At 55.1% G+C, this 24,502-nt stretch overlaps 12 protein-coding genes across 12 annotated transcripts; 4 read left to right on the top strand and 8 right to left on the bottom strand.

Moving 5' to 3' along the window:
• Positions 1-100: 100 nt before the first annotated feature.
• On the top strand, positions 101-1,596 carry P152DRAFT_454065 (uncharacterized protein). Its single transcript, XM_033678512.1, has 3 exons — positions 101-942; positions 993-1,320; positions 1,374-1,596. Exons 1-3 carry the CDS (start codon positions 245-247, stop codon positions 1,449-1,451), a joined length of 1,104 nt encoding a protein of 367 aa, XP_033539105.1. The 5' UTR covers positions 101-244; the 3' UTR covers positions 1,452-1,596.
• On the bottom strand, positions 1,524-5,721 carry P152DRAFT_427333 (uncharacterized protein; the record flags this gene model as incomplete). The annotated part of the gene is made up of 2 exons (XM_033677294.1): positions 1,524-2,138; positions 2,217-5,721. 2 exons carry the CDS (start codon positions 5,719-5,721, stop codon positions 1,885-1,887), a joined length of 3,759 nt encoding a protein of 1,252 aa, XP_033539106.1. The 3' UTR covers positions 1,524-1,884.
• Positions 5,722-6,508: 787 nt separating this feature from the next.
• On the bottom strand, positions 6,509-8,013 carry P152DRAFT_20334 (uncharacterized protein). The gene has a single exon (XM_033674359.1). It carries the CDS (start codon positions 7,564-7,566, stop codon positions 6,715-6,717), a length of 852 nt encoding a protein of 283 aa, XP_033539107.1. The 5' UTR covers positions 7,567-8,013; the 3' UTR covers positions 6,509-6,714.
• Positions 8,014-8,192: 179 nt separating this feature from the next.
• P152DRAFT_427337 (DUF1753-domain-containing protein) lies at positions 8,193-9,351 on the top strand (the record flags this gene model as incomplete). Its single annotated transcript, XM_033677295.1, has 2 exons — positions 8,193-8,340; positions 8,395-9,351. The coding sequence occupies exons 1-2, from the start codon at positions 8,302-8,304 to the stop codon at positions 9,349-9,351; spliced, it is 996 nt and encodes a 331-aa protein (XP_033539108.1). The 5' UTR covers positions 8,193-8,301.
• A 389-nt stretch (positions 9,352-9,740) lies between these two features.
• On the bottom strand, positions 9,741-10,763 carry P152DRAFT_454069 (ras-domain-containing protein). The gene is made up of 2 exons (XM_033678513.1): positions 10,238-10,763; positions 9,741-10,176 (listed from the first exon to the last, which is right to left on the bottom strand). The coding sequence occupies exons 1-2, from the start codon at positions 10,479-10,481 to the stop codon at positions 9,800-9,802; spliced, it is 621 nt and encodes a 206-aa protein (XP_033539109.1). The 5' UTR covers positions 10,482-10,763; the 3' UTR covers positions 9,741-9,799.
• A 610-nt stretch (positions 10,764-11,373) lies between these two features.
• On the top strand, positions 11,374-12,835 carry P152DRAFT_386945 (P60-like protein; the record flags this gene model as incomplete). The annotated part of the gene is made up of 3 exons (XM_033675858.1): positions 11,374-11,516; positions 11,578-12,579; positions 12,628-12,835. Coding segments are annotated over 3 exons (1,353 nt in total), but the record flags the coding sequence as incomplete, so codon positions are not given.
• Positions 12,836-13,030: 195 nt separating this feature from the next.
• On the bottom strand, positions 13,031-14,644 carry P152DRAFT_478457 (PLP-dependent transferase). Its single transcript, XM_033681653.1, has 3 exons — positions 13,774-14,644; positions 13,574-13,716; positions 13,031-13,505 (listed from the first exon to the last, which is right to left on the bottom strand). Exons 1-3 carry the CDS (start codon positions 14,573-14,575, stop codon positions 13,116-13,118), a joined length of 1,335 nt encoding a protein of 444 aa, XP_033539111.1. The 5' UTR covers positions 14,576-14,644; the 3' UTR covers positions 13,031-13,115.
• Positions 14,645-14,759: 115 nt separating this feature from the next.
• On the bottom strand, positions 14,760-15,743 carry P152DRAFT_20275 (uncharacterized protein). Its single transcript, XM_033674354.1, has 4 exons — positions 15,459-15,743; positions 15,284-15,384; positions 15,080-15,226; positions 14,760-15,018 (listed from the first exon to the last, which is right to left on the bottom strand). The coding sequence occupies exons 1-4, from the start codon at positions 15,647-15,649 to the stop codon at positions 14,990-14,992; spliced, it is 468 nt and encodes a 155-aa protein (XP_033539112.1). The 5' UTR covers positions 15,650-15,743; the 3' UTR covers positions 14,760-14,989.
• Positions 15,744-16,156, top strand: P152DRAFT_20274 (uncharacterized protein). The gene has a single exon (XM_033674353.1). The coding sequence runs from the start codon at positions 15,826-15,828 to the stop codon at positions 16,096-16,098; it is 273 nt and encodes a 90-aa protein (XP_033539113.1). The 5' UTR covers positions 15,744-15,825; the 3' UTR covers positions 16,099-16,156.
• Positions 15,932-18,623, bottom strand: P152DRAFT_20285 (AMP-binding enzyme). The gene is made up of 3 exons (XM_033674355.1): positions 18,442-18,623; positions 17,377-18,185; positions 15,932-17,330 (listed from the first exon to the last, which is right to left on the bottom strand). The coding sequence occupies exons 1-3, from the start codon at positions 18,446-18,448 to the stop codon at positions 16,215-16,217; spliced, it is 1,932 nt and encodes a 643-aa protein (XP_033539114.1). The 5' UTR covers positions 18,449-18,623; the 3' UTR covers positions 15,932-16,214.
• A 903-nt stretch (positions 18,624-19,526) lies between these two features.
• On the bottom strand, positions 19,527-22,770 carry P152DRAFT_504714 (WD40 repeat-like protein). Its single transcript, XM_033682388.1, has 5 exons — positions 22,418-22,770; positions 22,261-22,363; positions 21,971-22,207; positions 20,816-21,923; positions 19,527-20,758 (listed from the first exon to the last, which is right to left on the bottom strand). The coding sequence occupies exons 1-5, from the start codon at positions 22,535-22,537 to the stop codon at positions 19,840-19,842; spliced, it is 2,487 nt and encodes an 828-aa protein (XP_033539115.1). The 5' UTR covers positions 22,538-22,770; the 3' UTR covers positions 19,527-19,839.
• Positions 22,771-22,989: 219 nt separating this feature from the next.
• On the bottom strand, positions 22,990-24,355 carry P152DRAFT_478461 (phytanoyl-CoA dioxygenase family protein; the record flags this gene model as incomplete). Its single annotated transcript, XM_033681654.1, has 2 exons — positions 22,990-23,551; positions 23,645-24,355. 2 exons carry the CDS (start codon positions 24,353-24,355, stop codon positions 23,306-23,308), a joined length of 957 nt encoding a protein of 318 aa, XP_033539116.1. The 3' UTR covers positions 22,990-23,305.
• Between the last annotated feature and the right edge of the window lie 147 nt (positions 24,356-24,502).

Consider the following 24,502-nt stretch of genomic DNA (forward strand, 5'->3'; position numbering starts at 1 on the left):
ATAATTGTGGCCGGATCTAATATATCGAGATATGTAAGCGTTGCTAAGCAAGGTTGGACTAGTTTCCTGTCTCCCAGAGTGCTGATCCCTGGATTGATGTCAGTCGACATCTTCATGACCACACAATGAGTAATATCAACCGGTCAGGGTCCTGACTAACAAGACTGGCTTGGAGTATTTAAATCAGAGGGGAAGAATTGTATAAAACACAGAGGTGATCTGTACGAACGTTGAAATCGCTGGAATGTCAAGTCTGCTTCGCCGATTGCCACAACTAAGAAACCAGTTAACACCTCGATCTCCACCCACCATAATCCTGTCCGCAAAGATGTCGACACACGATCCAGCCAAGAAGAACATCCTCAACTGGGTCGACCCCAAAGACAAGAGCGGGGAATTCAGGCGCCAACAGTCCCAATTCCGCGACGTCATCTCCTCCGATCCCAACGCCGCCTTCCCCGCCGAAAAGGACCGGTATCATCTCTATGTCTCGTATGCCTGCCCCTGGGCCCACCGGACCCTCATCGTCCGGAAGCTCAAGGGCCTGGAGGAGCTGATCCCGTTCACGGCGGTGCACTGGCACATGGGCGAGCGAGGCTGGCGGTTCGTGACGCCGGACGAGACGGTGCCGGGGGAGAACGCGGTGCCAGATCCGCTGCACCCGGAGTACACGCATCTGCGGGACATTTACTTCGAGAATGATAAGGAGTACGGTGGACGGTTCACCGTGCCGACCTTGTATGACAAGAAACAGAAGCGGATCGTGAACAACGAGAGCAGCGAGATCATTCGCATGTTCTACCATGCCTTCGACGCGTTGCTGCCGGAGAAGCACAGGAATCTCGATCTGTTCCCGAAAGCGTTGCAGCAAAAGATTGAGGAGACGAATGATTGGACGTACAACGATATCAACAATGGTGTCTACAAGTCCGGGTTTGCGACGTAAGTAACACCTCCGCCAAAACGATTCAGGACACTAATTGTTTGACCAGTTCACAAGAAGCCTACGAGAAGGCGTGCACACAGCTGTTCAAGTCTTTGGACCGTGTTGAGGCACATCTCTCCTCATCTCCCGGACCCTACTATTTCGGCACCGAGATCACGGAGGCAGATGTCCGGCTGTACACGACAATCGTCCGCTTTGACCCCGTGTACGTCCAGCACTTCAAGTGCAATATCCGCGACATCCGATCGGGATATCCTGCCATTCACGCGTGGCTCCGGAAGCTGTATTGGGACGTCCCGGCGTTCCGCGAGACGACCCAGTTCGAACACATCAAATATCACTACACGAAGAGCCATAAGCAGATCAATCAATTCGTATGTTGGCGCGTTCTAACTGTATGTGGCGCGAAGGCTGACATGACGTGCAGAGCATCACCCCTATAGGACCCCTTCCAGACATTCTTCCGAAGGATCAAGAAGTGGCGGCAGGAAAGGCATCAAAATGAGTGAGGTGAATGGGAATCCACGCTTAGTTTCGGAATAATAACGAGTAGTCTTTCATATTGCAAAGTCTTATCACGAGTTCACGACCATGTTGAATGAACTACGTAGCGTTATTTCACTACCTATGATTAATATACACATTCCCTCTACTTGGATGTCTCCGCGTAAGGCATTGCAGGTCATTAGCTCGTAAAGGCGTCACCATCTTCTCGCAAAGCGACTCTAAGCTCGCCTGGAAGCGTGCTGTACCGACCCATAACGCCAAATCATCAAGCTAGTGGCAACTGCCCCTCCTGCTAGTGGTATTGCCACGCCAAGCCCTAAGGCATGCTGTCGAACGCCAAAGTGAAAAAGTCCTCTATAACCCAACGTATCGAGCCACCGACCTCAACGAAGGGAAAGTTGTATTAGTAAAGAAAGACATCAGCATCCTGCTCACGACGAGAATCTATCCGCATCTTGCATCCACCTGCGCACCCCCTCCCGCAAAATGGAGGAGTTGGTAGACACTTTGTGGCGATGACCCGGATTCCCCACCACCTCGGCCTCGACACTCTCGCCCTTTCCTCGCGCCATGTCCGCCGCGACGCTCTTGACGATATCTTCGAGAGCATCCATGACGAGCTGCTTGCATTCATAGTTGGTGAAGCCGAGCATGTTGACGCCCGGCCCGACGTCCGGCTCGATTCCTGGGACTGCGGTCTCCATTGGAGGGCCGATGTCGATGCCGTTGGATGGAGTGGGCACGGTGGTATCCTCGGACTGACGAGTCTGGTCTCTGCCGCGGCGAGAGCTCGATCTCGAGGAAGCAAGTGAAAGTGACAAATGTTGCTTGTCCGGCGAGAGTAGCTTCTTAAGGCACCGGGTTAGGATTGGATCCCGATCCGTCAGATTCTCCTCTGAAAACCTCTCCTCGACCACCGTCTCGCCTAAGTTGGAATATAGTGAGTGTGGTGCATCTGTGTGTGTATTCGGACGGAAACCACGGTGAGGCATGCCCCCAAAGCCGATTCCTGGAGTAGGATTCAATGCCGGGGTCACGGGCATGGACAACGGGAATATCTCGGAGAATGATGGCTTGACCAGCCGCTTCAACGTGAGTTTACGCACGGTAAATGTGGCCGTATCTGCAATGATCGTCGAGCAAACATTGACCCACCGCTCATGTGGCTTGACTTCGGCGGGATCGGGAGTATTCGATGGGCTAGTACAGGGAAGGCTGTTGGTTGGAGTAGGCTCGGCTCTCATGGTGTTGCGGATGTCTTTCTCGAGATCGGAGTATGGCAACACCGATTGCAGCTCGAAGTCCGGGTGGAATTTCTTGAGCCATCCAGCGACGTTTACTGCGTTGATATCCTTGCTGTGAAGACATGGGTTCATCGATGGGAAGGTACCTAGTTGACTGCCTGATCCGAACGAGCCAGGATCCACGCAATCAGACCCTCCAGCACTTGAAGATGAATTGAAACCGGGGAGGAAAGGAGACTGGGCTGGTGAGGCCAACCCGAAGCCCGTTTCGAGTGTCGAGTCGAAGAATGGTATCTCGACGTCGATAACACCATCAGTCTCATTGACGGACATCTTCAGGGGCGAATAAGAGCTTTGAGAGCGCTTGCGCTCTGGTATCGCACGAGCCGCCGACGTTGCGGATGTCCCGGTGGTTGCTGTCGCCGACACGTTTGAAGTTGTATCCGAAGTGGCAATGCGTTGTTCCGGCGAGTCTTGTTCTGGGTCGAGGGCCGAAACATCCGGAGATAGAGCGCCAACCGAATCTTGCAGATCTTCGGGATACAGATCGCGATCAACGCCGGACAGCTGTTCGACCATACGTTCAAGCTCGTTTGGTTGGCGGTACGCGCTCCGGTTCGCCGTGGAAATTCCGAGGCCTTCGTCCGGTGTGTGCATGATGTCGCCGTAATCCGTAGAAGAGTCTTGACGGGTTCCGAGACTCCACAAGCTTTTGAAACTGCCCCATCGGCTTGCGGATTGGGACTCGTTGCTTTCATGGGCTGAGGTGGACCGATTGAGGTTGCTCATCAGATTCGCAGATGCGAGGCTACTACTGCTACCAGGGCGAGGCAAAATGGAGGTTGCAGAGGGAGTACGTGGCATAGCGAAACGGACAGGGGTAGAAGAGGTCGGAGTAACCGTCGATGGTGTGGCAGCGCCGCTCTTTCGGACGGATGGATCGACATCAGCCGCTAGAGATAACTTAGGCAGGATTGGTCGTCCCTCCGACGCTGGACGGGATCCTGTCTCGTGAGCTGCCTCCCGGTCGTTGACCTTTGCAGGACTCCGTTCGTCAAGGGTATCTATGGTGGAGGTGCTATTGTTCCGTCCTCCAACCTGCTGCGGAGCCATGGAGGATGCACTCTTTCCTCTTCGATTGATCGTTCGCCGAAGGGATTCATTGCGGGAGAGTCCTACATTCATAGGCGGGGACTGAGAGTATGCTCGGAAAGATGCGGACGTCGCCGGCCGACGCGGTGAGAACGCACCAGTTGGTTTGGGAGACGATGGCAGAAACTCAGAAAGAAAGAACACTAACCGCCGAGCTGCGATGGCATTGTTTGACACGATAACGGTTCTTGACGCGATGTCCTGGCTGTCTCCAGTTGAACGTCGTCGCTCCCAGTGCTTCTTGCGGTACTGCTTCGGACCTAGCGTATCAAGCCACTCTGTGTGACTTCCAAGGAACGAAGTTAAAAACGTTGCGAGGAAGTCATCTTTCGACCCGTTGAGGTTACTAAGCCACTTGGCCTCCTCTCGCCACAGCGCCCATTTCCCTTGGCCGGTCCGTACTCGAGGGATTATCATGCCTCGAACGATTCTCTCACCGGCAGACGTTGCAGCCCTTTTCAAGTCGTCGTCGAAGGCAAGGGTATAAGGCTTGAGGTAGACTCGTCTACGATATCGTGTGTTTGTAGATTGAGGTCCATTCGGGCTGGGCGAGCCAACATCCACCGCCCTTAGTCTTGCTACGATTTTCTCTGCAGCAAGTTCGTGCAACGTAGCTAGACTCCTCACGATGACATCCCAGTGCCTTCCAACCAGGTCCACATTGTCATCCACATCACTCCCGAATGGCGACGAGAAGGAGTCGGAGCCGTAGATCGGGTCAACGAGCATCCACCCAGCTCTCCTGTCGGAGTCGAATGAAGAAGGTAATGATTCGGGACCAGGGGCAGAGGTTGGCCATTTGGCGTTCCATCGAGTTGCGGAACGACTCGCCAGAGATTGCGCCACCGGCAATTGGATAGCGATGCATACACCGTACATCGGGGTTCTGGTCGTATTTCCGGCTATCGAACTCCTCCTGCTAGAAGCAGCTCTTGCGTTCATTGTAGGGAATGGAAATTCATGTGTTTTTCCGAGCGAGTTGGACGGCGTTGGTGTGCGATCATCGGCCAAGGCACCATCCTCGGATTCTGGTAGAGCAATCGAGAAGGTCCGCATCAGTAGCACCGTCCTTCGTCGTGGGTCCTTTCGGTCTTGCGCGGAGAAGCCCAATCCCGCTGAAGTTTTGTCCGCGGGGGGGTCCGCGGGAGTGTAAGATATCGCGAGATTACTGCGTTTCCGACCATCAGCTCTACCGAAAGAGCCGAATCCGTCACCGAGAGAAGAGCTTTGTACGGCCGACCCATACTGCCTAGGCTCGAGTGGGATGACTTTGATCTTATTGCTTACCCCGCGATACCTGGAATATGCATTTTCGAACATGCATCCCAGCGCCACTTCCACTATCTTTTCCGACTCCTTCGCTCTGCTCTGTGATCCCTCGTCGATATTGGGCAGCGCCGAAGAAATGGAACCAGCTCGCGTTCGGCCCCATTGTAGCGGCCCCGCTGTCGGAGTGGTAGGCGAGCGAATTGCGCTGCTTTCGGAGGCGGTGGAGGACTTTCGAATGTGTCCGCGTGCAAATTTGGAATCGGAAGGGCGAGGGACCTGTTTATTCGAGCGAAGAACCGGGGATGTGGGAGATGAGGCGTTTGAATCAAACAGGACCACTTCCGGAAGAGCGCCGAACTCCCCTTGAGCAATGATTATGCGGATGTCTCGGGGATTCTGTAAGTCATCGTGGGTGTCATTGCCGTCACACGACGCGGAAAGCGAAGGGCCATCGAGAGCTTCGAAGGGACGAGATAGAGTGTCCGGGAACAGGAGGTGTTGTGTATGTGCGGTTTCGGCGTATAGCTCAGTCTGAGAGAGATTCCGCGGGGTGGCGGTGTTCCGTCGAGCGGGATTGAAGGAATTGAGCAGATGGCCAAGCATGATGGCTTGAACTTGGGAATGGCTCCATGCAGGATGCTGGAGTACCACTATTGGAGACAGGATGGCAACTGAATGGGAGGAATGGAGAGAGGCTTGGACATGTTAACTGAAGAAAGCAGCATTTCTAGATCGTGTTCGGTGGGATGGCGCGGAGGAGTGGTTGGTGGGATGTGGTGGGATGCGGGCGGACAGGGACATGCACCGAGCATCACAAGCTCGTGGGTGTATAATCACTTGTCAGTAGCAATTTCGGAAGTGAAGAGGTGAAGGGATGAAGAGGTGAAGGGATGAAGAGGTGAAGGGATGAAGAGGTGAAGGGATGAAGAGGTGAAGGGATGAAGAGGTGAAGAGGTGAAGAGGTGGAGAGGTGAAGAGGTGAAGTAGTGAAGCCGTGGAGTCTGGACTCTGAAGACGCGGTGAAGACGGCGAAGCTTGCCGCCCACTCACTATCTATCTCTCTCTGTCTCTAACCCATTCAAGAAACGCCTTGCATACTGTAGTGACACTCAACTTGCAGCCAAACTCGAGGGGTGGTGCATTAAAGCTATTAATATTAATCTTCATTTCCCACATGTCATCGAAATGGCTTATCGTCCGGGTAGTTACGAGTTAGGCTACACAGTTGAATGTGCCGTACAAGGCCGGGCCTGGCCCGGCATCCGGCTCCTGCGTACCCTAGTTGCTGTTGAAATATTGATAGGGCATTGATACGAAATATTGAATGGGGGTATAGATGATGAGTTGACGCTCGCCATCGGACAAGCCAGAACGTGGTATCACAGAGACTAGACACGTTGGGCATACACCGCAGTATCATATATTACGGACTTACGGACTATATCAGTCATCCTTATTCCATACAATCCTCTTCTCTGGATGCACTATCATTCTTCTCATCGCTGAATCTGTCCTAGTCATTAGAATATGGTGGCCATTGTCAATGACTGGGTTCTCGGGACTTGAACCGTGTCTTTGAACCTTTACCACGGCCAACTATTGATTGGTTGTACGGATGAATATCCCGCCCAACGAATCGCTGCCAGAGTCAATTTGAACGCGCCCTCCTGCCGGCGAATCACCCTTTCGGCCCATCGTCAAATCCGACAAAAGATTCGCCGGCGCTCGATCCCCACTGCCCTGCCTTTGGATCCGGATGACAGGCTTGGGTGCTCCAGCGATCTCGTTGACTCTTCCCACAGTGAATACAGCGACGTCCGGCTCATCCGACGAGCTGCGGACTCCAAGCGCTGCCTCGTACGCCTGAGTGACCGACTGGAATCGATCCGACGGGACGGTGACCACCAAGGATTCGACCCCGTATGTGCCCTCGGCCTGCCCGCGATGAGTCGTGGCCCGGTCCGATAATGGGATGCGAAGGTCCCGCGCTGTCACGTCGTGGCAAAAGAACGGCATCTCTCCACGGGGACAGTTGGTGGGGAAGGTGATCTCCCACTTCACATCGACTCCGTCATCGCGCTTCCGGCCACCGGCCCTGGGAGGGTTGTAGCCGATGGAGGGGTCGCTCTGGTCGAGATCGCCGAAGCGCTGGGTCATGGAAGTGTAGTTGAATTGAGCACCGTCGGACGTTGTCAAGGCAAAGTCGATGGTTCCATAGCTCTTTTCCCCCCACCAATGCCCTTCTCTATTCTTCGGGTCATCGTCCACGAACGCAATCAGTTCAAGATAGCTGCCGTCACTGAAGAGGACGAGCTTGTTTTCAGTCTTCCCGTCCGCATGTCTTCCACCGGGAGAGATGGTGAAATGATTGGGTAGCCAGTCGGGAGAGTTTGCAAGGAATTTGTAGGGGACCAGAATGATGATGTGATCGAGAGACGGGAGAGGCATACTGATGACTTGATCTTTATGGTTTGAATTGTTCGATATACAGACTGATAGTTCGTATAGGGATCTTGGAACTGTAGTCTTCCGCTGTACTGATCTCAAGCCATTTACAAGATCGGCACAAACGAACGAGGCAACGGGAAGGATTTAAATGTCGATGGTTGAGAAGGTTTTGATGCCGAGATGTGCCCTACAGTTACTTACTCCGACTCTTTGAGTCACCATTCAGCATTCCGTATTGGTTTAGCGTACTCGTACTCTGGCAGCCCTACATACTATGTAGTGCAACCGCAACACAGCAATTGTCCAGCCATCCATCAAGTCCAGATCACCCTTCTCTAACGCCTAGTCGAACATGATTTCCGACAAGAAAGACGAAATCGGTGTGGCGGATGGTCAAATACGGATTGCTGGGGCATAACTTAGAAGTAATCAATATCAATATTAGGGGTTTTGGTTCGTTGAAACTTGGTTGAAGGTTGAAGGTTCAAGGGAGAAAAGCAGCCAGACCCTCACGCGGCCTCTAACCCAATGAGGCAAGCGCCGGTAATTAGCCACGCCACCAGTTGAGAGTTGAGATCCGTTCAACTCCGCCAACCCTCTGAATACCAGAATCTCCCTTTCAACTTCGACATACTTCATGAAATATACCACAGTGCCAACAGTGATCCGTTCTTAATTCTCGACGTCGTTTCCCGTGGTCTCGACCCGGCCCTTGAATCGCATCGATCCCTCAAAATGGCTCGTCTAAGATCCCTCCGGGTCCCTCGCCCCAAGGTAACCTTCCCATCCCCGAATCACCGCTGTCCGTGACGATGCTCACCTCCGCAGAAATTCCTTCTCCTCCTCCCCATCTCCACCGCTAACACCCTCCTCCTCTTCGTCCTCCTCCTCAACAAGGCCTCCGGCATCTATGGCCTGCTCGCGCCCCTCACCGGCGCCCCCCTCTCCTCGCTACAAGCGACCATGTACATCTACTCCGTCCTCAGCCTCGTCTTCGTCCTCTTCTACCTCGTCCCTCACATCCGCGCCACCTCCTCCACCACGCCCGCCGACCCGTTCAAGACCCTCCTCTGGGCCTACTTCTACGCCCTCGACGCCCTCGTCAACATGCTCTTCACCGTCGCCTTCGCCTTCGCCTGGTTCTTCGTCGTCGCCCAGCACGACAGCAAGCCTGTCCCCGGCGCCCAAGGCGTCGAACAAAATGCGGGGTTCACCGCCCCAGAGCTCAACGTGTCGCGGGTCGAGATCCTCGCGACCCCAAAACCAGGCCTCACACCGGGGCAGGAGGCAGTCGCGGTCGGGGCGCCCGACGGGCAGCCGACTGGTGACGCGTCCCTCGGGACGGTGCTCCTCCACAGCAGCAGCATCTTTAGCATCATGATCGTCGCCATCCTCTGGAGCCTGCGGATCTACTCGATCCTCGTGGTCATGGCGTACGCGCGCATGGTGGTGCGCAAGCACGTCGCACGCAGCGGGGAAAACACGTTCGACATTGCGTCCGGGAGCGGAACGGCGGAGATCGCGGAGGATCCGTTCCGCGCGGGGCGACCGGAAGGGGAGGGATGGAAGGGGAGAATGGGGCGGGCGTTCGTCGGGGTGAATCGGTCGTATTGGCTGGGGAAGGAGGAGACGGACGATGAGGAGGCGAGGTGGATGGAGCCGTTTAGCACGAGGTTTAAGAGGAGCGACGACCATATTGGCGTCAAGGAGAGGGAACGGAGGCGGAGGAGTGGGACCGACCCGCCGAAGCCGCGAGGCTTACCAGATGCGATCGAATTGCGGTGAGGTGGATGAGGTGTGTAGTTTAGATAACTACTTGGGTGCAGCGAAGCATTTGTGGGTGGCATGGCAGAGGCGCTTCTAATGAGTCGATTTTTGGTGTATTTTAGGCGGTTTGGCCAGCCGGAGTAACGGTTCTGCGATTCTTGCAGATGGGGGAATCCCACACATCATTGTCATGGTGAATCCGCTATTTCAACCCCTGCCCCACGACCAATGATGCATGTATCTGTACAAGTTCGACGAACCAAGGATTGGGGTACAAATCAATATCGGCGGTAGCCAAGTCCTCGCGACTCTAGATGCCATGCTCTCCATGCTCTCCTTCAATCACCGTCCGGAACGCCATGCATCAAAGCAGTAGTCACACCATCAGGACCCCAATGCGCCCGGAATTCAAATCCGGGGTCTCTCGCACCGCCATGTCCAAGTCGGAAACCTCGCTCAAATGGTATCAGCAAGCGCAGCCCTCGCTCTCCTTGGGAGGGTTCGGGTTGATGTTGACATCGATCACTGCAGCGGCGTTAGTATCATTTCGTGAACTGGTCCGACGAAACGTACTCTGGCTCTCGCCCCGACTTTCCCCCTCCATTCCCGGCAGTGCCTGGGCTATTCTCTTGAACAAAGTCTTCACGTTGTGGCCCAGCATGGCGCTCGTCTCGATGAACATGAGGTTGTTCCGTTTCGCCTCCTCCTCGCCCTGTGCCTGGGTGACCTCGCGCTTGTCGGACAGGTCGGTCTTGTTGCCGACCAGAACGATGATGACGTCGTTGCCGCGCTCGGCGCGCACGTCGTCCACCCACTTCTTGGTATTCTCGAACGTCTTCGCATCTGGGGACGGGCACGGGTCAGGAAACGGGGGAGATGGCGAAAAGGCGGGCGGCGTGCTTACTTGTCACGTCGTAAACGACCACGGCGACGCTCGAGTCCCGGATGTAGGAGGGGATCAAGCTGCGGAACCGCTCCTGGCCGGCCGTATCCCATAATTGTAACCGGACGGTCCTGTCTTCGAGATACATGGTCTGGCAACGGGTCAACGTACGAAGCCACGCGGTGGCGGAATCCGGATCCCATACCTTGGATAGGAAGTCGATGCCAATCGTGGCTTGATAGGTATTGTCGAAGGTGTCATACATGAAGCGGGTGATAAGCGACGTCTTGCCAACTAGATGTGTCCGTTAATACGATGGCCTGCGGGATTCGATATGGCACCACGCACCACTCTGCTCTCCTAAGAACACCAATCTACAGCGGTCAGCCCAACCGTCCGGACATGCCGTCCTCGATGCACTCACTTGTATTTCTTCAACGGATTGGAATATGTGGATTGCGCCATGGTGACGGGAAATAACCAGGCACGTTTCGTTGGCGCCTGGTGGAGGCGGATGGGGATGGGACAAAGGCGTCACGATGGGGAGCGTGTAGTAGTTGGAGAGGGGGTGGAGATCAGGACGAGAGGAGAATTGAATATACGTTAAATTGATATATTAAGTTCAAAGAAGGGAGCGAGAAAGAGAAAAGAAATTGAACCTCCGGATGGGGGATTAGAACAGGTCATTGGAACAGGTAATCGGAACAGGTAATTGGAACAATGCAGCGGGTCTACCCTGACTTTACTTAGGGACAGTCGACACAGCCTTCGTCGGTTCGTCCGTGACTCTGTGTCAGACTGCCATGATTCTGTTGGATTGGGGGATGGTTACGTACCGTCACCACTCCACTAACTAAGTAACTAGCAATCACACAAGCAAGACTCCCACAGAAAAGACAGGCACTCCTTAACGGTGCAGAATACTATTGTGACTATGCACTATTATGTAGAGCCTAGAGGGGCCCCGCCTGAGCCACCGCCCACAGCGGGCAATTCTATCCGCCACATCCCTGCACCGCCAAATCGATAATTTTTGCAGACGCTTCATCCTTCTGATATTGCTCCCACTTCCTTCATAAATCACCGTATAACCTCTCCGGAGCCACTGCAACCACTGCCTTCGTCCCTTCTGTCCTTGCCGTGACGGAATCAATCCCATCCATCCCATCATGGCCTCCCTTCTCCCCCCACAGCAGCACTCGCAGCCGTCGAGAAAGGGCAAGAAGGCCTGGCGCAAAAATGTCGACGTTTCCGACGTGCAATCCGGTTTGGACGAGATCCGAGAGGAGATCATTCAAGGGTATATATCGTCTGGGTCCGCTGCTTCGGCGCCTATCCACGGAAACTAATTCGTCTCTCAGCGGAACGGCGCTCGCTTCCCGCGACCTCGCCGACCTTTTCGCCCTCGACACCAAGGGCGACACGCACGCCCGACTCCAGTACCAGCGTGACCATCGCCTGAAGAAGCCCCTCAAGTCCGAGGAGATCCTCGCGCAACGCTCGGCTGTGCCGGCCGTCGGCTCGAAAAAGCGACCGGCCCAGACCACTGATGGCGTCTTGCGGACGACGAAGAAGCAGCGCGGGGAAGGCATCTCCTATAAGGAGCTAGAACGGCTGCGGAAGATCGCATACGCAGGGACGCAAGGCCCGTCTCACGAGATCGGGAAGCCGGATCTGCACGAGCGAGCGAGCAAAAACGAACTGAGCGATTTGTGGGCCGCGCCGGCCAAGGAACCCGCCACGGATGCGGAAAAATTCGATTTCCTCCCGAAGAAAAAGCCCACGCGGGCCCCCAACACCATCAAGCGCGCACCGCTTGCGCTGTCCGCGAGCGGGAAACCAGTACGGTCGGTCGCGAAGCCGGACCCGGGCCGGAGCTACAATCCCCTGTTCGACGACTGGACCAACCTGTTCGACCGGGAGGGCGCGAAGGAGGTGGAGAAGGAACGGCAGCGGCTCGCCAGCGAGGAGCGGGAGCAGGAGCGACTCGCGCGGGTGGCGGCTTCGGCGGCGGAGGCGGAGCGGAAGGAGGCGGAGGAGGACGCGTACTTCACGGAGAGCGAGTGGGAGGGGTTCAACAGCGAGCATGAGGAGGGGGAGGCGAAGACCGTGAAGGCATCGAAGCTGAAGTCGCAAGCAGAGCGGAACAAGATCAATCGGCGGAAGGAGGCGGAGCGAAAAGCGGTGCACGAGAAGAAAATGAAGCAGAAGGATGAGCAGTTGCGACGGGTGAAGGCGTTTGCGCAGGAGGTGCGCGAGAAGGAAAAGGCGAGGCAGGAGAAGTTGCGGCAGAAGGGCGAGATTAGTGATGAGGATAGCGCGGACGAGGAGACGTTGAGGCGAAAGAGTTTCGGCAAATCACAGTAAGTGGATCAACCACTATCGTTCTGGATCATCGCTAACAGTATCAGAATCCCGGATCAACCGCTTGAGCTCGTCCTTGCCGACGAGTTACAGGAGTCCCTCCGCCTGTTGAAGCCGGAAGGCAACATATTGAAGGACCGTTTCCGAAGCATGATCGTCCGGGGCAAAATCGAGTCGAGGAAGCGGATCTCCCAGCACAAGAAACCCCAGCGCAAGGCCACGGAGAAGTGGACCTACAAGGACTGGAAGCTGTAGATATGAGCAGGTGTATATCGACGAGCTTAAAATTCCATCTCTATTACGAGAATTTCTATTTCATATCTCTACATATCGGATTACGTGATCTCTGGAGATACCAAGTAGCTCTGACGGGGGTTGAAAAGCCAGACCTCCTGTGGATGCACTAGCTTTTGTACGACACATCCTTTGACAGATGCCCAAAACCTGCGATACGCTCAACGACCATGGGAACTCTTTCTAACTCCGTAAAGCACTTTTCCAAATCCGCTAAATGGACAATTGCCGGCTCCCAGCATCAGAGTCGCGGCCGGTCCTTCTCCGGCGTCACCTTCTCGCCGCATTGCAGTCTCGCGCACCACGATGTGAGCCATTTCTCAATCTCCGAGCAGATCCCTTCGATCTGCTCCTCATTATTGCCGGCGTGCAAGCATACGCGGATCCGCGACGTGCCCTCCGGTACAGTGGGCGGCACTACAGCCCTTACCATATACCCGGCCTTCTGACAGTGCGTCGCTAGGCTCCGCGGATGGTCCGTCAACAGCGCAAAAACGGGGCTGCCTGGAATCTCGGACGGAACGGTCAACAGCCCATTGCGTTGGAGGGACTCGACGCCGCCGAATTTGGCCGCAAGGGCTTGGAGGCGGTGGAAGAGGATCTGCACTAGCTCATGCAATCGAGCGGCCAGCTAGACCCGGAGAAAAGAGATTGTCAACGCATGAAGAAAGAAGGCACTTACCGGACTAGTGGACTTACCGGTTCGGCTTCACCCGACTTGAGGAGCGAGTAGGAGGCTTGGATAGCGGCGAGGTTGGGGAAGGGCATGAAGGTGGTGTAGATCACGGGGCGGGAGTAGTTGATCAGATAAGATCGGACTAGAGGAGAACAGAGGATGATTGCTGGAATGGACAATCAGTAAACCAATCTCAACGATCCAAAAAGAGCTGTTGGCCTACCACCGCTGCACGCCATCGATTTCCCAAACGTGTGAAGGCGGGCGAATATCCGGTTCTCCAATCCCTCCTGACAAACCAACCCTTTGCCTAGCGGGCCCAGGACGCCGGTTGAATGTGCTTCATCCACGATGATATGGCCATTACCACGCGGTAGGACTTCGTCAACGACGTCGACCACCCGCTTCAACGGTACCAAATCCCCGTCCATGGAGTAGATTGCCTCGACCGCCACAAACACGCTCGCCTTCCCATCTCTTACTTTCTCGTCTTTTCCCCTCACATCCGTCAACACCCTCCTCAAATCCGCACAGTCATTATGCCGAAACATCACCGTCCGCCCCGCCGCCCGACTCAACCGCATCCCCTCCCGCACGCTCGCATGCACCAGCTCATCCCACACCACGACGTCCCCCGCCTGCGGCACGCAGCCGAACAAACCGACGTTCGCATCGTACCCCGAATTGCACAGCAGCCCGGCCTCCGCGCCATGGAATTCCGCGGTCGACCGCTCCAGCGCCTCCGCATACGGGGAGTTGCCGTCGAGGAGGCGCGAGCCGCCGGAGCCGACGGGGAAGGCGGGGTGGGCGTGGAGTTCGGAGAGGAAGGCGGTGCGGAGGAGCGGGCTATGGGAGAGGGAGAGGAAGTCATTGGAGGAGAAGTCGATGGAGTCGGGGGGTGGGATGGTGAGGGTGCGGTAGGTGGAGTTTTGGCGGCGGATGTGGAGGGCGGTAGTGAGGGTGGTGGTGAGAGAGGATGGGGATGACGAGGGGAGAGGGGAAGGGGGAGCTTTAAGATTAGGCATCGTATTGGATGCTCTATTGTAGGTCAAAATGAGCGACAAGATGATTGATTCTTTGTTTAGTAGTCAAGTCAATGAGATGATGCGGATGCTGAACGACTGCTCCATATTACATTTATTTAGAGCCTGGAGCTATCACCGGCCGACCTCGGACGAGCTGACCAGACGGAAGGACGGAGTATGTATTACGGTCTGCAACGGTCCGGTCGCTCGACAAGCATGCACGTCCATCACGATTCATCGCCAACACATGCCGGCCAGAATGCACTCTTCCTTAACCTTGCGAGACAGTGAGACATTGATACCCTAAGACCTACTGAATATATAGCGATTCCACGTATTTGGTTGTCCCGAAATCCATCCGTCCCACGCATGTTGGCAGCTCAACCCGTCCGGCCGTTTCGACCCGCCGTTCATCTAGTCATCCTTCACGGGATTCTCGTTCGCTGTCCGCCGTCAGCCTCAACATCCCCTGCATCCAGTTCCCCATCGATCACCCAAGCTTACCTTCCAGAATCCCCTGCTGTACCAGCTCCTTCGGGTCGGGACGGTGCTGCAACCGCTTCTCCAAGCTGTCCTTCCGCATGTGCATCTCCAGCTCCTTCTGATGTCCCTGGAGTGCCGGGGCCGCGCTGGAGTCGGGGAGGATGTTGCCTGGGTCGCACCATTAGTGTCGAGGTATCTCACGGTATATAGGTGAGGTTCCATTACGTTCGACCAAGTCGTCGCGCTCGGGACGGCTCGCCAGATGCTTCTTCAGCGAGTCCGCCGCGCGTTGGCGCTCGAGCTCCTGCTGAGCGGACTGGAGGGCTCTACAGACGTGGTAAGTTTCATGGCACTCCTAAAGCATACGGCGGAATCCCGCGGTTCCGTGGGGTAGACGTACGGAGCGGCACTGGTGTCCAACAGGATATGGCGGTTCTTCAGATCCTGAGGCTCCGGGCGAAGTTGGAGTTGCTTCTCCAGCGAGTTCCTCCTTTCGAGACCCGCCTTGGACTGGATGGGGGAAATTGGAGTGTCGTCGACGGTGGGAGGGGCGGGGGAGTTGCTGGTGTTGATGGGTTGGGTAGACGTCATAGTGGGCGTTAAGCAGCGAGGGGTGTTGGACTCTTTGTTGGATCACCAAATGGTATCGGATTTACAGATGGGTTGTAGGACACGATTGATTGAGTCGGCGTAATGTTGAATAAAGCAGGAGTGAGTACTGTAGGCAGGTAGATATCTGGGGGAGCGAAGGGAAGGAGAGCAATAGGATGTTGGCTGCTTTGTTTGTTGCTATGGCGGTGCTGACCTGCTTGCTGCTTGCTCCCTTCCGGTTGCTCACCTGTTCACGTTGCAACAACAGAGGGCCGGTACACAACACTCAACGTTTCATCCCCGCATCCGACATGGAACAGGACATGGAACTGGATGACAGGAATGCGGGCCACGCCACATGCATTGACCGATTCTTGGATGAAATGCAAATGAGTACATATATTGACATTGAACGAGATATGGAATTGAGAGAGATGGGTTTCCTATGATTTTCGCTCATATCACAATATAACCCGTCAAATCGATTTCAGCCAAAGTACATGTCGGTGATATCACAAATACATCCCCTAGCCTCCAGAAACACATGAACGAAACGCTGTCCCACTTATAACTTGGCCTCTCCCGCCACCAAAAGTTTCCACTCCCGCTCCCCAAACTTCTCATACGTATCGCTGCCCGGGCGCAGCCAGAAAAGATCCTCCGGAACCTTGCTCGGGTCCACGCCCTGGTCCCGCAAGTGGGTCTTCTGTTGCTTATTCGTCCCCGTGGTATTGGCGTCCGCATCCGTCGACATGCGCAAGAAGAGGGGCACGGCATACCGTGGTAGTCCCTTCGTCACGTGCTTCGCTACCTTTCGCAGCGTCACCGGGTCCGCCGATTTGCCCGCGTGGAAGACGATGGCCGCGCAGCCGGCACGACCGTCGTGGCCGGGGACCTCGACGCCATAGACGTTAGCTTCGGCGACGTCGTCGGCGCGGCCCAGCACCTCGGCCACCTCGGCCGTCGACACATTCTCCGACTTCCACCGGAAGGTGTCGCCGATGCGGTCGCAGAAATAGATGAGGCCGTCCTCGTCGCGGAGGACGTCGCCGGTGCTGAACCAGGCGTCGCCCTTGACGAGCACATCGCGGAGCACCTTCTTGGATGTGGCGCCGTCGTTGCGGTAGTAGCCCTGGAACCGCTCGTTGATGTTCTTCTCGTCCAGCTTGTAGATCAGCTCCCCGGGCTGTCCATCGGCGACTTTCGAGCAGAGGCCCGTTTTCGGGTCACGGACGGGCAGGTTGGTCTCGAAATCCAGCTTGATGAACGCGATGCTCGAGCCGACGATCAGCTTGGCGAGGGCGCCGTTCCGTCCGACGGCACCGGTTGAAAACCCGTTGACGTCGCGATTCCACATGCCGGACGGTCCCTCGGTGGCGGCGTAGAACTCGCAGACTTCTGCGACGTCGAATCGCTGCTTGAACTTGTTCCAGACATCGGGACGCATGCCGTTGCCATACGCGAGGCGTACCCGATTCTGCTTGTCGACGGGGGACTCCGGAGCGGACAACAGATAGCGGCAGGTTTCCCCGACATACTGGACCACGGATGCGTTGTGCTTCCGCACGTCGGCCCAGAACCCGGCACGTTGGAACTTCCGTCCAATGGCAATGGTGGAGCCTTGCGTGAGAGTGGACACGACTCCCAAGATTGCGGCGGAAGAATGGTATAAGGGCATGCACTGCAATGTGTGAGTGACGTCCAGGACGAACGGACGATCAGCATACCGTGTAAACCACATCCCCCTGCTTCAATGGCAGCCATTGCCCGATGAAACCCGCTCCTAGTCGGCACTTCCCCCAACTAACGATCGCAGGCTTCGGCAAGCCGGTAGTGCCGCTGGTGTAAATGAGGTTTGCCATGTCAGGCATCTTGTCTCCACTGCGATCCTCATCCGGAGCCCGGTATGGCTCCAGAGCCTCCACGTGGGCTCGGAGCGCGGCATCAAAGACGACAACCTCCGTGCTGCCTTCCCCATTTCCAAGGAAGTCAGGCGCCTCGAGAGCCGCCTTGATCTCCGGGGTGAGAGAGTTTTGCGCGGGTTCCTCCTCGATGACCAGCAGGTGCGTGCCCGCGGCGCGCACCGAGTGCAGGAGTGGCTCGTCCGTCAGGTTGTAGTTAATGAACGCTGGCTTCGCACCAATGCTCCATAGCCCGAACCAGATGAACACGAACGCGTCGCCATTCATGAAATCCATCGCGATGACCTGGCCGGGTTGGACGCCCTTGGATTTGAACCATGCGCCATACCGTAGAGACATCTCATATGCTTGCTTGTACGTGTAGGAGTTGTCCCCGTACAGGACGAACGCCTGATCGGCTCGGTTGCTCTGGGCCCATTGTTCCAAGATATAAAAGACTGAAATGCGGTCTTTGTATTCGTTCCATCGTGCCTTGAAGATGTTACTGAAGAACTTCCCGAGGAGGTCCCAATCGTTCGAGATGCCGTAACGCGCGTCTACATAGGATGCGGCTGCCGCGACGGCGGGTACGGTGAAGCTGAGAGGGACGGATCCCAAATATGGGAGAATCGACGCTGGGGGAGTTGGAATGTTAGCAACAATAGAGGTCGGGGAAGTGGAGTAAATGCATTTGTGGAGCTGCAGCAACTGGAGCTTCGGCAGGAAACCGCCGCGGCTCCAGGCTCCTAGCATGCAGTAGTACTACCAGACACCAGTCTACCACCAAGACAAGCCAGATGTATCATGTAAGAGAGGGATGGTGTTGAGGTTCAACGACACTTGGTTAGGGACGACCACACCAAGCGTCTACTTGAAGGACAAAGTACTCACAAGCCATGATAATCAAGCCGGTAGTCCCTAGCTATTCCAACCCGGTGGGTATCAATTCTAAGGCGACAAGAGACCTCGGGATGCGGAAAATGTCCCAAGAGCCACCAATGTACAATTGACGGTTCCTCTCGAAAGATAGCGATGATCAACGAGGGCGATGTATCATGATCGGCCAAGTTTGCATGATATTACGACAAAGTCGAAAAATGCAAAGCCGACGCTCGACCGCGGATGGGCTGAGCAGATATATGACCCAGGGCCAGGAACGGCAAGTCTCTTGTCCGGATGGATTGTAAATGACACCTGTGACCTGTGACAATTGTGAGTACCGAGCAGGTAGCGTCACTGGCCTCCGCTGTCAGTGCTGGGCCAGGGGGTGGGCCGCGGGTATCGCTCGTATAGGTAAGGTAGCCAAACAACAAATGGGTCTGGGGTTGAACGTGAATCTCATGAATGAGATGTCCCCAGTTTTACGGCGGTAGGGTGCTATTAGTGGTGATATGAAAGTGATATGTATATTATTACTGTAGACAATAAAGACATGGCAGGATTGCTGAATTGAAAGACCAGCCATACCTAGGTAGGCAATTACGTTCCGAATTACACCATCACTGGCCTGACCCGTCATCTCCTGTCCACAGCGCAGGCGACATGGAAGACCTAGACTGGACTGGATCCTCCACATGAAAGCCAAGGCAACACCGAAATAAGGTATGGACAAATAGGAATCATGGATGGGATCGTTGGACCGGTACGATGCCCGTCGAACGCCGATGAGGCGCACTACAGCGTCCCGGTGGGCACGGGACCGGAAACAGGAAGGCCGAACAGGCTGGTCGAATAAATAGAGACCGGCGAGAATCTAATGCATGTTGCAAGGATGCAAGGATGAAGGAAAGAGGAGCAGAACGTGATGCCGAGTTACCATTTGCGTGGAAACCGGAATGGGTGGAGATGTTTAAGTCACGTGATTTTAGGGAAATGTGGTGGAGCGGGGCGGGGCGGGAAAGTGGAGCGTTTGACATCAGACTGGATTGGAGTGAGATTCCACTCATGCGGTCAGGTCTTGGCTCAACAGTGATTCTGCGAATTCATAAATCGAATTATCATCATATCGATATAAGATGGCTATCGCGTCGAAATGAGTGAGATCCAAGCAGGTGTTAGATGCATTCTCACATCCGCCGTCGCTATGTGCGCGAAGGACCATCAATCCCCCCAACTACCCGCTAGAGAGATACGATCCCCCATGTAGGAACGAACAATGGTGCGCCTTCAAAGCAAACCCGCCACCGTGGTACGCCGATGAACACGCTTTCGAAGAAATCTTGCCATTGCCCATATTTTCCTCGCCGATAAGATCGCATCGGCTCAAACTACCCTTCATTATCTCCCCGCTTAACCCGTCCCCTTATCCTCCACTAACGTCGGCGCAATCCTCCTCTTCTTCGTCTGCCTCGTCTCCCCATCTTCCCCCTCATCCGCCCCCCTCTTCCTCTCTCCTCCATCTTTCTGCCCCTCTACCTCCCGCTCGCTCTCGCTCTCTACCGCCGTCTCACTGCTGGTAACGCCGCTAAGTGCAGTTCCGACAAAGCCGGCCCCTGATCCAATTCCGGAGATGCTGCTCCTCGCACTGTGCGTGCTCATTGCTCCAGGAACGGTGTTCGAAATGCTGCTGGCCCCGGGCGTGAGCGGTGGCGTCCAGAGTGGCTGCATGCCGGGCACGGGTCCGGAATTTGTAGCGGCAACGCTGGGGATGGCGCTGAAGCTCGGTGTGGCCGCCCCCGGGACGATCGCGGCGGGCGTTGAAGGGTGGTTCGATGACGGAGGTTGAGCTGTGGAGGAAGTCGCTGATGCTGTAGAATTGTTAGGCGCTGAAGGCGGCACTGCAGCGACATGAGGTGCGAGAGAGGATGCGATGGAGCTCGCAGACATGCTACGGGCAGGCGAACGCGGTCGAGCGTACTCGGTGTTTGAGGCCGAGTGAATACTGCTCATTGGAGACGGCGGGGCGGGGAATGGATGGGGCGTGCTGGCGGATGGGAGCGAGCTAGCCGTGGTCGTGGCTGGGGTCGAGGCGATGGTGCTTGGCTTAGGGATCGTTGAGGATGTTGGGGTAGGGGTTGGGGTGGAGTGTGCGCTGGAAGCAGCGGTAGAGGTGTTGACAGCGATACCGGAGTGAGACGGTGTCGGCGTTGGTCGAGATGCGGTCGGTACAGGACCTGTATAGACGGTCCCGAGCTCGTTTTGAGAGAATGCCAATGTCGAGCAGAACCCGTCTGAAGATGATATTATGAGGGTGTTGCCGTCGGATGACCTGCAGTATCGTTAGCATTGACGTTCGGATCTAGAAACGGACACGGGACAAGTATACCATGTCAAGTCGGTGAAGATCGCATAATGGAGATTCGAGACGATGCAAAGCGGTAGAGTTTGCTGGGTGTCATAAATATGAACAGCATCAAGCGTCGCCACTGCATATACCATTCTATAAGGCAGCGCGAACGCAGATGTCGGGCCAGCAGATGGTGGTGCTGATGTAGGCGTTGTGTCCGGCTCCGATGCCTTCGGTGATGCCGCAAGCATGCTCGGAGAAGGTGAAGGGGCGCTGGTAAACGGCGGCGGGTCCATCGTTGACTGTGGAGTTCCAACCTTGTTCGGCAGGGCTGGTTCGGGAAGTGCGGCTATCTCTTCCTCCAACGACGAAGTATCGACGATGATATTTTTTGTCGGAACGGGGGATTGCCGAAGGGTGTAGTAGACAGGCGAGCATTTTACAGCAATTGAAGGTTTCTTGTGTCCAGGCAGATATGCGATTGGGGGCTTGTTCAATCCTGCGCGTGTATATATATAAACCGTGTTGACGGTATCTTCGGATGGCCTGCCGAATTCCGAAGTGGCCGGGACGTGTGTTTTATATTGGCCTGCCGGAGTGAAAAGTAGCGCACCGTCGGAAGAGAAGGTGAGACGTCGGAAGAAGGAAATGAATGTTTCGTTGGCGTAGATGTTGGTGTTCTTGGTGACCGGGGCTCCGATGCCTCCAATACTCGGCGAGTTTCCAGGCATGACTGCAGGGAGTGGCACTGATGGTGCGGGAGATGCTGAGCGGCGCATGGACGGTGACGATTCAAATGAAGACCGCCGACTGCGCGATGACAGTGGCGGATTCATTGGCAAGGCCAAGCTATTGGGTGTTCCAGGTGCGGAGGGAATGGGAGAGCCAATCCGGTTCTCGGTGTGGAAGCTTGTCCGATGTGGCATGTCGGGAGGTGCAGGGCTGTTGGACGAGATGCGACGAGAAGGGAGGTCCATCTTCGTCACTTTGCTATGGTTCGCCAAAGAGAATTGCCCATCTTTGGTTCTGAGGGTGTAGATGTGGACTGATCGGTCGGAGGACTGTGTAGCAACGAATTCGTTCAAAGGATCCCAAGCAACTCCTTGGACATAGTGGTTGTGTTCCGCGATTTGACGTACGGCTTGTCCTATAATCGGTCAGATTTGGCAATGCAATAGTTGATCCCCGACGAACCTGTGTGGGCATTGTATATCCGGGCAATATTGTCCATACTGCCCGTAATGAAGAATGTCCCATCAGGAGACCAGGCCATATCATAGATCTCGGATCCCATAGAGCGGAACATGTGCTTCACCCTCCATGTCTCCTTATTATCCAATCCATCTTCTCCGAATGTGGTTCGTTCCGGGTGCTCGGACGGGACCCATAGCAGTACATTGCCGTCATCTCCTGCACTTCCGAGAGTCTCGCCTACCGAATGTTTAGCACGCTGTCAAACGAGGGAGGGACGGGAGTAACCGTACCTCTTGGGCACCACCGAACGACATTGACCGTCTGAGTATGCTTCACAAGTGTTGAGAGATAAGATACCGACCGAGAGTCGCCATTCGATTCAACTTTCCACAGCTAGACTCCGTTAATATCGCATAGATGGGTGGGGGACGTTCGTGCAATACTGACCCGAACATTACTGTCTCCTCCAGCAGTCGCTAGTCTCCCCTTTCCATGCGGTTCAAAGTGGCAGGAGTAGATGGGGGACTGGTCGTTGTGCCACGAGATTAACAGTGGTGTGGCCTTCATAGCTGCCCTCGACTCAATACGGGGACGTGTTGAACGCCCTCGGATTCAAGGGTCTGAATTCCGGGGGCGTGATGGGTCAAAGGGTTCGGTGCTTTCGGGAACGAGGTCAGATCAGGTGGGGATTGGTAAAGCATAAGGAGGCGGGATTTCAAGGGGAACAGAGTCAATGTTTATGTAGAAGGGGGGGTGGGTAGGTGATGGTGATGGTGAGGTCGAATGGATGATGAAGAGGGTGGTGGACTGGTGGTGGTGGTCAATAGTCGTGGAGCAGGTGGTGCAGCAGAGCCCAGAAGTGGTGCCCATTGAGCTCGTCTCATTGGCCGGACGCGTCCCCCAGAGTGTTTGGAGTTTGGAGCAGCGGGAGTCGGACTGAGCTTGGAGTCGAGTTCTACGGTCGGTTCTACCATTTCCACCAATACTCTGTGCACCCACGGCTAATGCATGTTTCGAGGTCTGTTTCGAGCCCTGCTTCGACTCATGTCATGGATCCAGTACGGTACTGTCGGTACCTAGCTATGAGGAGCTATTTACTACTATAAAGGCAGCGAGAAGGCAGCAAGAAACCCATTTGCCGAGCGCCCACTTCTTCTCGACGAAACCACATTTATTTAAGCAGAGTAATGAACGCAGGACGAATTAGAGCGCGGAGGCCGACTGGAGGCTCGTCGATGATAGACGCATGGGAAAGCCATCACTTGACCATATGTGAGAAGAGTTTGATTAATGTACACATTTCGATACCTCGATCAACAACACTGCTGAACCAGCTCACGTCACAGTGACCTCGGGTCGGTTGGTTTCTGCTGGCATGTTGAGATACTCGACCCTCTCATCCTCGATGTAGCCAATTCCATAAGCCCTGGCCTCTTCTTCTGGAACTAGGAGAGCCTTGGGATCCCGCCAGTCAACCCAGCCCAGCAGTGGAGTGCTCAGTCTATAGCCAATAATGTTCTGCATCCGCTTGTCATATGAGGCGATGGTTTCTTTGGAGTGAGACCAAAACTGATTCTCGTGCTGTAGGCATAGTCAGCACCTTTTCATCGAGGAACGGTCGTGGAGAAGACCAACCGATCGTAAGTGGCCCTAGGTCCTAAAGGAAGCAAACACTAAACGCTCTTCATCCTTCGTGTTGTTCGCGCTTCCCCCATGGTAACAGCTTCCAAGCATGAAAAATGCGTCCCCTTTTTCCATCTCCGCGTACACCGCCTGATCTTCACATGATTTTGTTTCCATATCCCACAAATGACTACGTGGGACAAAGCGAGTGATGCCGTTTTCTTTGGTTCCCTTGTTACCACCCACAAACATTCCGAACTGCGTATCGCGGCCCGGCCTATACTGCTTCGGGGTAATCTCTTCCAGACCGTTGTGGTGAATGGTACAATCCCGATGAAGACCTTGCGCTTCGGCGCCAGGCAGAATGGAGAAGCCCAGAGCGCTGCAGAGCTTGGGGTAATGGGCATTTTCCACCCGGATGTCTCCATACCAATACGCTATTTTGGAAGACAGGATGATGTTGGCCGTATCCTGATACAGCTCGTTTCCAATGAGGCTCTCCGTCCACGCCCTGGATCTACTGACAATGCCTTGTACACGGCGTGACTTGTCGGGGAAGGCAACTTTGTCGAGCCATGGTTGGTCGTTCTGGAAGTACGGACGCACGTCTTTCTCGATCTGATCCATCACTTGGAGAGGAATGAGCCCACGTACGAAACAGCCACTGTCCTGGATGAGAGCGTCGGCAAGCTTCCGTGGAGTTGCGGTTTCCGGAGTGAACTCATGGATCTTCCAACCTTTGGACACTGTTGCTGGAGCCATATTGACAACTTTGCTGAAAAGATTTGGATATAAAAGACAGGAAACTACAGGTACTTAACGAAAGCAGAAGCAAATCTAGGAGAAAACGTCTTAGCTGAATCTAGAACAGATTTGCCCATAGTATTTTAGTATTTATGTTAGTATACC

This window comes from Eremomyces bilateralis (genome assembly GCF_010015585.1).
Source record: "Eremomyces bilateralis CBS 781.70 unplaced genomic scaffold P152scaffold_1, whole genome shotgun sequence".
Taxonomy (NCBI): domain Eukaryota; kingdom Fungi; phylum Ascomycota; class Dothideomycetes; order Eremomycetales; family Eremomycetaceae; genus Eremomyces; species Eremomyces bilateralis.